This window comes from Gobius niger, assembly GCF_951799975.1.
Source record: "Gobius niger genome assembly, chromosome: 2".
In the NCBI taxonomy this organism is placed as follows: domain Eukaryota; kingdom Metazoa; phylum Chordata; class Actinopteri; order Gobiiformes; family Gobiidae; genus Gobius; species Gobius niger.
Genome location: NC_136853.1, coordinates 27,020,583 through 27,033,637, shown reverse-complemented (window position 1 = coordinate 27,033,637; position 13,055 = coordinate 27,020,583). Strand labels below are relative to the sequence as shown.

The following is a 13,055-nucleotide window of genomic DNA, read 5'->3' as shown; positions in this document are numbered from 1 at the left end:
CAACAATAATGAGAAAAGAAAAAAAAGGAAACCTCTCACAATAATAATTCATGGCTGCCTCTGCTACTTCACATTAAAAACAATGTTAACAGTGAGATTTCACCCTGTTGAGTGGATCATTGCATACTTGGGGTAAACTGGCCACCCACAGACATTTGAAACCTTTAGCACAGCCGTCAAAGTTAAGAACATTAGAAATATGCTGATTCAGTTCATCTTTAAAAAGGGTCTAGGCAACTGACTGACTTGAGTCCTTGGAGTCATGTCTTTATACAATAAATGCTTTCAATATTTAACAAGATTTTTTTTTAAAAAGCCACATTTTCCAGTCCCAGTTTATATATATATGTTCAACAACAACGGTACACAATGCTTCTCATGTGCTTTTTATTTACCGCTTTTCTAACTCTTTGGCCAGCCAGTCCAGCCCCTCACAAAGGCCATCTCCCTGCGTCGCACATGTTGCTTGGACAAACCACTGAGGACAGAGAAAAGAGACAACTGTTATAAAATCTGAAAATAAGTGAATAAGTGTAAATGAATGTTGACCATCTTGGGCTCCTTACAGTCTTGTCCCGTTTGCTATGCAATTGCAGTTTATCCGTCAATTCACTCACTCCCATTGCATTGGGTAGATCTTGTTTGTTAGCAAAAATCAGGATTACAGCATCTCTCAACTCATCTTCTTGAATCTAAATAGTCAGTGTGAGGCATGACAAGATTTAATGTGACAAGTTGTGATAAGAAAGCAAAAAACAAACGTAACATAATTTATATAATAATTAGAAAACAGATTATACCATTTTTGACAATTCTTCTTCTGCTTCTGCAATTCGCTCTCTGTCATTGCTGTCCACGACAAAGATGAGGCCCTAAAACAGTACAACAAATGTGTTATGAAAAGCCGCTCTCCCTTTGTGGACAATCTGCAACTTTACTTCACCTGTGTGTTCTGAAAGTAGTGTCTCCAAAGTGGCCTTATCTTATCTTGACCACCAACATCCCAAACAGTGAAGCTGATATTTTTGTAGTCAACGGTTTCTACATTGAAACCTTAAAAACACACATCATTACGACTTAGTGAAATGTATGATTATGTTACAGGTAACAGGTTTTGATCATTGCTATTAGCTTCAGGATTTGACACAATGTAGAGTTCAAGTTCAGTTTGCTATTGCCCAAATGCGACACACACACACATATGACATTTATTGCATGTCTTTTTTTTAAGGGTCCCCCAAAGTAGAGACTATTCCCAATGCAATACTGATATTCATAACGTCGCCCATACACAACGTATATGATCAACGAACCAAAACAAGAGACAAGGTTGTTATGCTAATGAACATTGGCTGTTTCCCAAAGCCTAGGTACCTTGCCTTGCCCTGGTCTGTTGTGGGCGTGGTCAGGCAGCCACATCATCACTCGCCGCCCAAATACTATGCTAATGTTCAAGTCGTCTGGAGGCATCTGTCCTCCCTTTAGTTAGCATGTGGCTAATTTATCAAGAATACATCAGTGTAGCCTTTGCTGCCTTTCACCAGCCAAAATCACCCATAATGCACCACAGCTCATAGGAGAAAAAAGACAAAAAGGTGGTGCTGGCTTGTGTGACTTAAAGAACTTAAATTCCATGCTTTGACTTGTTTAATGGCTCTGCAGCCAGTGTTCCTTTTACAATAGGTTTTTTTTGTCAAGATTTTTTGTCAAACTAATTTTAGGTTTTTGTCTTTTTAGTCGAAAGACAGAGAAAAACTGAATCTATGATTTGTTTTGTTAACTTGAAATGTATATATTTTTTTATTTATTTCGTGGGCATTTAATTAAATTAAAATAAGGCACTTTCAGATTTTTTCTTCTAAAGTTTTAGTCCCTCTTTTATTTAGCATTTTCAAGTTCTCTGATTACTTTTTATTTATTTTTATTTGTTAGCAGACACTCCGCTCTCCCCTGGATGAAACATAACTTCCTCTGTGATGTCCTTCCTTTCCCTCTGACGATTGTTCCACGAGCAGCTCTTTTTGGGCCAAGGCAGGACACTGCCACGGCAAGGCAAGGCAAGGTACTGAGGCTTTGGGAAACAGCCAATATCACTGGTCAAATGATTGTTATAGAAATCATACTCCTTAATCATTTTCCTAATTGCTATTGTATATTTTATATGTTTAATGTGTCATTTACACCTTTTTGCTGTGTATACCTATAAGATTTGGAGTGTCGGATAGTGAGAAACTTTACCGATTGTGGGGATAGTGGTGACAATCTCTCCAAGCTTCAGCTTATACAGAATGGTTGTCTTGCCAGCCGCATCCAAACCAACTGAAAATATAAAGATCACTTACGTTTACAAAACATACAGAATTACAACTTCAGACATCAAGTACATCAATACGGAAGTGGAATTCATAGGCTACGCCACGCTTTCCATCTCGCTGCTAGTAGCATAGCGATGTTTCTTACCCATCAGTATCCTGATCTGTCTTTTGCCAAAAAACTTAGAAAACAAAGTTGATACGGTAAGTCCCATTTCATTCAAAATTCCTGGATTGATGCAAGCGCAGTGAAAAGAGACGTCCCAGCAAAAGACCCAGCTCCTCAAAGACTGCCGTGGTGAGGTGGGAGGGGCTAGGCTAGTTTACTGTTGCCACGTCCAGCCTGGAGGCGCCGCCCGGAACCGGAAGTAAAAATCCCATTCTCCAACATGGATCTATATACGTATACAAAATTACAATAGTTCAGTTTAATTACATTCTGGAACCACAGCTAGATTTCATATTAATCGAGGTATTTAACAAGGTGACCCTGTCGCACCTTGTTCCTTCTGGGAACGCAGGCCCTTTCTGCATATGTTCAGGAATGATCTGAGTTAATTATCTGATTAAATGTAGCCTGTTGGCAGACGATACAACTTTATTCTAGAATAGATATAGCCTACATAAAGGTACAGAATGCCTTCAAGTATTCTTCCAAGCCTTAGGATTGAAGTTACCTAAGAGCTTATTTGTAGTATGCCTGTAAAGGAGGTTATCGCCTATCTTGCAGTTAAAATACACCGTAATAAAAAACAAAGAACAAACGGAAACTTTAATAAGTAGAAAAACTGAGTTTTTTTTCCCCTCAAACTTTTAACAGTTTTTTTTAAGTTATTTATACGCGGAACAAACCAGAAAAAAACAAAAAGAGAAACAGAGAGACACTCGAAATTCCGGTAACCCTTAAACGTACCATCTTGTTCCGGGTTTAAAGTGTCATGGCAGCCGTTTTGGACGTGGTCACTAGTCTGTTGGTGATGTTATTGTTTCATGTAGGATTTCTCGTTTATTAGATACATCTCATATCAAAATTAAGATACTGGAGTTCTTGCGTGACTCTGACACCACCGACCATCGGTAAGATAAAGATGGGTTGACTATTTTACCTACTTCAGCAGATGTTTGAATGGACACTTCTCAGACTTGATAAACAACTAATTTAAAGAGCATATGATGAAGTTAGATTAACCATTTCACCCGAACATTGTTGATACTCAATATTTTGCCTGTTTTCTGTTGTTGTGTTGTTTATCACCAATCTTCAGTTGCAGAATGTGACGTCTTTATAAAAAATGCTACTTCTCCTGTACAAAAAACAACAACCTACGATTAATACTTTAGCACAGACAGTATCCCATCAAACCAAGTAATAATCAGATACATGTCCATTGTGCCTTTCAGATGGGGAGTCTTGAGGATTGGAAGAGAGCTAAGGGTTTCTGAAGATATTCCGTCTGTTTCAATATAGAGATATAGTTACTTTGGATGAACTATGGAAAAGTTTGGGATGAGTTTTGGGGGTGGTCCCAGCAGAAAAGATCTCACAGAGACAATAGAGTCCCAGAAAAAGCAGCTTGTCCAGTATCAGACACGTTTCAGAGATGTGGTACGTGCGTACAAGAGCTTGCTGAAAGAAAAAGAGGCGTTGGAGACAAGTCTGAAAGTCCTGTCAGTTTCTCAGGATGTGGACCAAATCCAGCCAAATCTGGACATCAGGGCGGACCTTCCTGATGATTGCTGTTCTCAGCACAGTGAGGACAGTGTTGATACTGCAGCATCTTTTGACATACCAAAGGACCAGAGTGAAGAGGAGCAGGCAGATGCTGATGCTAGTGGCACAGAGAGTGGAGTTGGCCCGACGAGCAGTGACATGGAGCAGCATAGAGCCACTCCTCCACCAGGTCCAGAGGCTGATCGCAGAGTTTTACAACTGAAGGCTCAACTGAACACACTCACCAGTTCTTTGGCAACAGTTACGCAAGAAAAATCCCGGATGGAGGCGAGTTTTTTGGCTGACAAACGTCTACAAAAGCAGGAGGTAGAGGATCTGCAAGAGCAGCTTCAGAGTTTGAAGAAACAACACGAATCAGAACTTCAGAGTCTGCTGGAACAGCTTGCAGAGAGCCGTGCTCGGATAATCACACAGCAGCATGAGAGGGGTCTGGAACAAGGAGATCACGCCCATCAGCTCAAAGAACTGCAACGGCTCCTGCAGCAGGAGAGAGATCTGCGGCAGGATGCAGAACTGCGTCGCCAAGATGCTGAGCTGCGCCTTCAGGATGCCACAGCTGCTCTTGCTCTGACATCTCAGGCTATAGACCAAGGAGCAGAGACTGAAGCTCACCTGAACTTACTAAAGGAGGAGAGAACCGAACTGGAGAGAAGACTAAAGGCAGCTGAGGAGGTTCAAAAGAAACCTGATCCCAGAGTGGGAGAGCTTCAACAGGAGCTGACAGAGCTCAAAAAACATTTTCAGCTGCAAATGCAGAATGAAAACAGAAAGGTAAGATATTTCTACTTCTACACATTTGGGTTTGGGTACCTCATGGTAAAGCGGTTAGCGCTCTCACCTCAGAATTAGAAGGTCCAGCATTCTATCACAGGCATGGCGGAGCTTTTCTATGTGTAGTTTACATGTTCTTTCCATGTTTGTGTAGGGTTCCAGTTTCCCGACCCCCAACATTAAAAGTCAACCATAAAACGTTCATTAGGTTCTCCTCTGAAGCCAGGACATTCTTTAAAAAGTCTTTCTGAAACCTCAGATACATTTTCTCTGTTTAGTAAAAAATAAATAAAGTTGCCGTTATGGTAAACTTAATAAAAGCCTAATGTTTGTAAAGTAACTATTAAAAAACAGTTAAAATCCGTTTGTATTGGGTGACCACTCTGTGCCTTTTACCTTTCAGGTGGATGAGGCTGTGGAACGTGAGCGTGACCGTGCTCGGGCTGAAGAGCAAAGGGTGGCAGCTCTTGAGCAACAGGTGTCAGAGTTGTCCGAGCTGCTAGGCTCTTCTGAGAAGGCAAAGCAGAGGGATCAGCAAATAATTCAGAGACTCAGAGACAGAACACTACAGTTGGACACAGAAAATAAGACTCTGGCTATTGCTGCTTCAAGCAGGATGAATACAGATGTCTACGTAGATGACACCCAGCTGGATGTGACGGTGCTGAAGGAGAAGCTGGAAAAGGTAAAAAAGCTGCTTGTGCTTGCAAGTCAAAGGAGCCCAGAGCAGATATCAAACATTGAAGCCTTAACAGATACAGATCCAGAGGTGTGCAAAGAAAAAGCCTCAGTGCAATACTACCAGCAGGAGCTCAGACAGCTCAAGGATGAGTTTGAACGTTATAAGGTCAGAGCACAGGTAGTGCTTAAGAACAAAAATGCTAAAGATGGCTCCCAGACCAAAGAGCTGGAGGAGGTAAAGGACCAACTTACTGAACTCAAAGAGAAGTACATTAATCTTCGCATTCAAAGTGATGAGACTGAGGTCAAACACAGAAAGGAACTTGAGGAGCGACAGCATCAAACAATCTCACTTCAGAATAGTCATAAACAAGAACTAGAGCGACTAGAAGCTCTACATCGTGAAAACCTGCTAAGACTAGAGGCAGAGCTGCACAAACAGAGAGAGAGGACCATGGCTCTACTGGATGAGAAGGACAAGGAGCTGGAAAACCTTCGCGCAATGGCCCTGAGCTACAGCCTGTCTCCGCGAGGGTGCAACAGCAGTGATGGCAACCGCATCTCAGACAATCAGGACATGAGTGAACAGTATGATGAGGATATAATCAGCCAGGCCTTGCTGCGGGCCACGCCCAATGAACCCACCATACTGTTATATGCAGAGCAGCTTGCACGAAAGGAGGTGGAGACAGGAGCACTGCGTCGGCAGAAGCACCAGCTAGAGGAAGATGTCCACCAGCTACAGTCCAGGCTAATTGCTAATGGAGAACGTAATGAAGAGGAGATAGCTGATCTGAGGGGTCAACTTGATAAACTTTTACGAGACCAAAATCGGGAAGGAGCCAACCTAGAGTATCTGAAAAATGTCATCTTTAAATTTCTAACTCTGCAAGATGTGAGTGGGCGACAACAGACACTTGGTGCAATTCTCACCATTTTGCACTTTAGTCCCCAAGAGAAACAGGCAGTATTGAAGCTGCAGGGAGGGCCGTGGTGGAGCACTGTAAAGAGATAAATCCCTATCATGCAAGATAAGCAGGCTGTTCACTCTTTCAATAATTTCTTCTATTTAATTGTGTTTTTTCAAGACACCCATTCCATTTTACTGCAACTAGACTTATTACAAACGCATTAACAGTTTGATTCTCCAATTATACATTTTGCTACAAATTTCTCTATGATTAAATAAAACTGTGATCTGTGTTGCTTTTTGTGCATTTTGTGCAGGACATTAATAACCCCTATAATGTAAAAAATGCCAACAAAACACATGAATCCTTTTTTTATTAAGATTTTCCACTATTGCAAAGATACAAATGTTAAATAGTGTTAAACAGCATTTTTGTGGTCACATTAATCAATGTAACAATGCAATTATACAGTTTCATTATGGGATGTTTCTATAATGCTACATGCTTATAGTATAGATATAAATCCCTCACCTGGTAATCGGCCTCACTGCCTTGTGCACTGCTAGTTCAAATAAATGAAACTATTGTGGTAGAGTAGATCATCAAGTGAAGATCCTATAAGGGGAAAGTTCTGTTTTTTGTTTTTATAAATTTGTTTTTAGTTAGATTTCCTCTCAGTCCCTCAAGCAAGCTACAGAAAATGAGCATTTCTCTGCCTCAGCATGTATTGTAGTCGAAATTATTGTGTGTTGAGCAATGTCTGAACGTCCTCGGGCAGGGAGCTGACGATGGATTGTATAAATGTGTCCAACTTGTCCATAACACCATCTCTGACCTGGAGCTGCTGTTGTCGAGCTTTAATCTACAGATTGGACATTTTATAATTAATCAGCAGACATGGATTTCTGTACTGTATTTGTGGTATAAGTTTTCTTACCATCTTCTCTCTGAGTTTTAGAATGACATCTACAATTTCTACTTCAGATTTGTCTTTGGTCCAGCCTAACAAATCCTGAAACAGACATGGTACATCAAACATAATATCTGATTAATCTTCTGAATAATCTTCTTGATGCTTTGAGATTCACACATTACTTACAGCATCACAGATGACCTCCAGGTGTAGGCTTTCCAGTTTCTGGGTCATCTCCTTTTGGCGTTGACGATACCAGCCATCAAAATTTCGAGATCGAAAGAATTTCCTGTAAAAATGTGCATATAAAGTATTTTTATTGAAAATATTACCTAGAGTGTATATGTCGACTTTCTGAATCTCTGATTAAATAAATATGAAATAAAATGTCTAAAGCTCACCTGTACAAGCCCATCCAATCACCTTTTAACATAGACGTCAGCTGTGGTCCACTGTGGTCTAGCGTGGCCATGAACTCCTCCTGGTTAAAGGGGCGAATCTGTGGAGGGGTCTGACCAAAGAACATATATTTTCATTGTGTGTACTCATAACAAATAGGAAATTATTCATGCACTTATTGTTTGCCTTCCATGGAGTCACTGATCTCTGCAGGGGCATTAAGCTTGCCATGTGTCGCTCCTAACAGTCAACATGCAAAAGTACAAAAACGACTTTGTTATGGTTTTCAAACAAAACAAAGTGTCGTAGTAGTAATATTAGTATTTACCAGAGGAATGATAAAGCTCTGCGTGAGCTCTAATAAGTGTCTTCTCAATATGGCACTTTGTACCTCAGGTGGCCTCTTCCTCTGAATTCCCTTATCATTCATAAAAAAAAAAGTTTAAAAAATATATACTTTACCTAACATTTAATGTTGTAAACCTTTCATATTACCTTAAGTAGTCTTTTAATAAGGATTTTATCTTTGTGTAAAAATGGCTTGTATGCAGTGTAGATCCCTGTAGAGAGACATAACTTTTCATTTCTATGATCAATAATAAAAATGTACTGTGGAGAAGACAGATTTACCTGGTTTAGTATCAAGTGTTTTTAATTTTATTAGTTTCTTCACCTTAACTTGTTTGGGTAGATCTCCTAAAAAGAGGTCAATATTAAACATAACAAGAAATTGAAATAATCACAGCCAAAACAAACAAAATACCTGCCATCTTGATTTCACCCAGTCGTATGATATGGGGCCAACCCTGGAAGGTCTTGATAAAAAATGGATTTGTGACTCCAAGAACTACATTAGGGCTAAATAACAGAGGACATGTGTTTGTTCAGTGTGACATGCAATGAACACCTGGATTTAACAACTAACTGGTGAGAGGAGTCACTCACGGAGCCTGGGTGCGAGTCGTGTACTCTCTGAACTCACTGTCATGAATGGTAAAGTATGGACGGAAATCACAGCAGAACTTTAAAGGACAAATAGAGCTATAGAAGGAGGACACTTTAAAACACGAGTCAAAACCATATCCTGAAATACACGGTACGTATGGGGCGGCCACCACTTACCTCACTAGAGCCAACACAGTTTCAGATGACACTGTAGGAGAAGGGGCAATGACAACCAGAGGTTCCCCAAGTAGTACTAGTTCCCAGAGCATCTGTTGGTGAATCAACAGTGACTGGAAACATCTGAAAACATTAAAAGTTGAATTTGTTTAGACATTGCACTCAACTGAAGAAAAAAAAAAGAAAGACTCGAAGACTGACTTGAAAAGGTCCAGTTCATGAATCGTTGGCAGCACCATTGGAGCTGGTAACAGGTTCTGATGAGAAGAAACAACAGCGTATAAACATCTGTGATTTGGGTTGTAAACTGAAATGATCACTCTCACCTCTTTGGCTGCATGTCGGATCGGACTCCCGCCTGGCTTGTCTAACTTTGAAGGAACTCTTACCTGCAATATGAATAAACAAATACAAGAGAAGAAAATATTGGCAACGAAATGTCACCCGCTACGTTATTTTAAATTATATTTGGAGAAACACTCCTGTACCTGTAAGATCACACCCATCACAGGCAGGTTGAGAGTCATCCCTGGTACAGGTTTTGGCCACTGATCAATCTCATTACAAACTACAATGACAAGCAAAAACTACTGACATGACACAAAAAAACATAAACCGATTTTAAATTGTTGTGACCAAATGTCACTATAACCTGTTTCAAGGCAGGGCTCCAACTTCTCAAAATACTCTGGGGCAATAATTTGCAGCAGTGAGTGAAACAGGGCGGTGTAGGGAAGCCTGCTGAGGAGCACCAGAGACTGAAACATACAGCACACAACACATGACCAGTTTGCAAATTAAATCACGTCATTGCTAATCATATGGCACAAACCTTCTGGAAATATCCTCGTTTTACAGAGACATCCTTCACTTGTCTGAAATAAACGTAACCAAAAAAATGGGAGACTTCTTTCTGTGGAAGAATTAATATACAATCATTAAATAATTAAATGAATAAATACAGTAATTAATCAATCAATCATTAACTCATGTTATAGACTATTAGTGGTGCAAATAGACAACCTGCAGTGTTGCAGGGGCATCTCGGTTGTAAGTCTCTCCATCCCTTGAACCTCGTCGGCCAACAGACTGACGCATCCTAAAACTGAATTGTGTGTCCCCAAGGCATCCTGCAATATAAAACGTGCGGAGCCTTAAATATTGTCACTTTAAAGGGCTGTAAGTTCTGTGCAGGTGCATGTGTGTACCTGAATAGGAATCCGGAAATGACAGGTAACAAATGCTGGTTTTCTAAAGAAAACCATAAAGGCATTAACTTTTTTTTTAAATGAAAAGTTACAAATAACTCACGTTAAATACTTACTTCTTTCTCTGTAAGTTTTACATCCTGGGGATAGAGAAGCTAAAAATGACACAAAGGTTACAATAAATTATTTGTTACTGGCAAAGCGGATAACAGGGATTTGTGTGTGTGTGCGTGTCTGTGTGTACATGTGTACGTGTGTAATATTGTTAGAGCCGCTGATGCAGGCGTTGCTTTTTATGTTGTTTATTGACATGGCTAAGATCTGGCATAATAACTGGGTCATGCTCAAAGTGAGCCTGGCAAATATGTATTAAAACTAAGTATGTAACCCAAGTGATAACAAAATGAGCCAAACATGATACATGATGGCTTGACATAGATACTGAATAACTTGCTGAAATGAAACGAAAGAAGACCAATAGGAGAACCCTTGTGTATGGGTTACAGTAGACTGTCTATCTTTGAGTAGCTTTAAAACAAATATTTGAAATGACACCAAGTAAACAAAAAAAGTTATTCACTTGTCAATTTTATTTTGGGCCAAACCCAAGCTAAGCAAACTAAAGATCAAATCAAACAATTGTACTCATCATTGTTCAGTTTCTATGCAAGATTTGGCGTTGTTTCAACTTGGTCCTAAATCAGTCCTGGCTCACATACTTTGCTTAAACATCGGCCGCGGAAGGTTTACTATCGACACGACATTTCTAACTCAATGTTAACATGTGACAAACTCAAAACCTAAATGATCCTGAACATGTACCTTTGGATTTACTTGGAGTGGACGCTTTAGAAAAGAAAAACAATAGGCTTCACCTGATGTGAAAGAGCCTTAGTTGTTATTCTGTGCTTTGCCTGGCTGTTTTCTATTATTGAATATCCCATTATCCTCTTTGAGTGTGACATACACGTTCAACACTGTAAAATAATTTCTTGTGAACCACCTGCATGCACTTCATTTATGAACCTAGATGAATGCAATGAGCAAGTCTTCAAGGATTGTAATTTTTAACCTGCTTTCAGAAGAGGAACGTGTACTTTTAAATAATTGAATGTGTTTTGGAGGTGAAACCATCCTTAGAGCAAAATCCGCACCTGCTCAGCCTTGACTAGAGATGCTTACGATGCTAAGCTAGCTCTGCTGTGCCACTGTACCTCTATGGCTTGTCCAAGCTCCAGGTCGAAGGTAACCACACAGACACACTCCAACCAAGATGAAAAGCGGGCCCACAGGCACCGACTCTCTGCTCCATGAGTCTCCTCATGCTGCGCGCAAACAGAGCCCTCGAAAGGGTTCATGGTATTCGTTTCTGACAATCACAACAGCCCATATTTCTTTGCTGTGTGTGTGTTTGGGGGAGTCGCCCCCTAGAGGAAAAATACAACGCTGTCATTTTTTGAACTGTGCAAAAGCGGTCGTGTGCAGGACATAAATATTACACGTTTTTATGAAGGTTAATTTGTGTTTTTATTATCAAAGTGTTTTTTATACACTGAATTTATGTAACTGAATAGATTTAGAATATGATGATGTCATAATGTCAGATGGAGGGCAGGGGTAACTCTATGGGAGAAATGCAGTTTTTGTACGAAATCTCCAAAACGAAAATTGACAAATGTTTTTCCTCATCTGTTTCTGTCCTCATTTGATAACGACTGGATTCATAAACCTGTGATATTATTTTTATGTCTGAAAATCCTTTCAATTGGACAACATCACGGTCATGTTTTCGCATATTGTCACCACTTTTTGACGTTTTTAGGAGAAAATAATTGGACTCTAATTAGTTCATATGTAATGAATAATGAACTTTGTGAAAGTTTTTGTTTCATGTGGATTCCTCCAGTAACGACTGAGATATGAGCCAAAAAACAAAGACATAAAAATATGCATTTTGTCAGTTACCACAGTTACCATAGTTACCGTCAGTTGCCCTGAACGCGACGTCGCTGCTAAAAAAAAAGTTCAGTGTAATTTTTTTTCGCTGCTGAAAAAAAAATTCAGCGAAAAAAAACCAAAACGCTGATTTTCTTTTTTACAGCAGCGAAAAAAATGACAATGGCTGTATCCGAATGTCCACACTATTCCCTATATAGTGCACTATATAGTGGTCACGCCATTTTGTAGGGGTCTCCGAATGTCCAGAGAGAAAAAAGTAGTGCACTCGAAATTTCCCACAATGCATCTGGAAAAGTAGTGGGCATCGATGGTCACTAAACGGGTCAATATAGACCACAATGCATCGCGAGAGTCGGAGAAGAGCCTGACAGCCACAGGTCTTTGAACTAAACAACACGACTGAATGAAATCAGCTGTTTCAGTCATGTGTTGCGTATTTCTCATGAATAAACGACCAAAATATAACCGGTTACGGTGAAAAGATGCTAACGTTAGCTGCTTACCTTTTAGCTTGCGCTGTTAAATGACCGACAGCGTCCTCTCGAATAATCCAAGCCATTCACGTAAAATCCATGTGAAGTAAAAGCGTATCCGACTCGTATTTATCCATAAATATTCCACTGTCTCATGAGTCTGGTTGGTCTTTATCGCAGAAATACATTATTCCCGGAGTTTCGCGAACTTTTAGCAGATGTAGTGCACTCAATCTGCTGGCGCTTCGGACACCTGCCTGTGACCTACTTTTATTTCGGCGTCTCTGAGCTCACGCTGGGGTGACTTTTTTTTTTTTTCTCCTTTTTTTTTGATGATAGTAACGCCTGTAAAAGTGCCAAAACAGTCGTTCTCTTTAATAAAATAAACGTTTGTAACAATAAATAAATTTATATAAAAAAACTAAAAAAAAACATATCTGCACGCCGCAGCGCGCGTGACGTCACGCAGCGCGGAGAAAGTAGTGGCTTGTGTCCGAATCGCCAACAGAATCAGTGACTATATAGTCGACTATATAGTGCGGGCCTATGTAGTGAATGAGGGGTTAGGGACTAG

General features: G+C 40.0%; 3 protein-coding genes across 3 annotated transcripts; 1 reads left to right on the top strand and 2 right to left on the bottom strand.

Annotated features, from left to right (window-relative positions):
- Window positions 1–27: 27 nt before the first annotated feature.
- On the bottom strand, window positions 28–2,640 carry LOC306959638 (ADP-ribosylation factor 4). The gene is made up of 6 exons (XM_079551802.1): window positions 2,461–2,640; window positions 2,239–2,319; window positions 944–1,053; window positions 801–872; window positions 567–692; window positions 28–478 (listed from the first exon to the last, which is right to left on the bottom strand). The coding sequence occupies exons 1-6, from the start codon at window positions 2,525–2,527 to the stop codon at window positions 392–394; spliced, it is 543 nt and encodes a 180-aa protein (XP_079407928.1). The 5' UTR covers window positions 2,528–2,640; the 3' UTR covers window positions 28–391.
- A 542-nt stretch (window positions 2,641–3,182) lies between these two features.
- On the top strand, window positions 3,183–6,723 carry gcc1 (GRIP and coiled-coil domain containing 1). The gene is made up of 3 exons (XM_079551801.1): window positions 3,183–3,389; window positions 3,714–4,815; window positions 5,219–6,723. The coding sequence occupies exons 2-3, from the start codon at window positions 3,805–3,807 to the stop codon at window positions 6,509–6,511; spliced, it is 2,304 nt and encodes a 767-aa protein (XP_079407927.1). The 5' UTR covers window positions 3,183–3,389; window positions 3,714–3,804; the 3' UTR covers window positions 6,512–6,723.
- A 116-nt stretch (window positions 6,724–6,839) lies between these two features.
- On the bottom strand, window positions 6,840–11,489 carry dennd6b (DENN/MADD domain containing 6B). The gene is given in 20 exon segments (XM_079551835.1): window positions 6,840–7,269; window positions 7,345–7,419; window positions 7,507–7,609; window positions 7,722–7,834; window positions 7,837–7,959; window positions 8,048–8,137; window positions 8,215–8,279; window positions 8,350–8,415; window positions 8,483–8,577; window positions 8,665–8,760; window positions 8,842–8,964; window positions 9,043–9,098; window positions 9,168–9,230; window positions 9,330–9,409; window positions 9,494–9,599; window positions 9,674–9,754; window positions 9,865–9,971; window positions 10,050–10,092; window positions 10,166–10,204; window positions 11,264–11,489. Coding segments are annotated over 20 exon segments (1,791 nt in total). The 5' UTR covers window positions 11,408–11,489; the 3' UTR covers window positions 6,840–7,146.
- Between the last annotated feature and the right edge of the window lie 1,566 nt (window positions 11,490–13,055).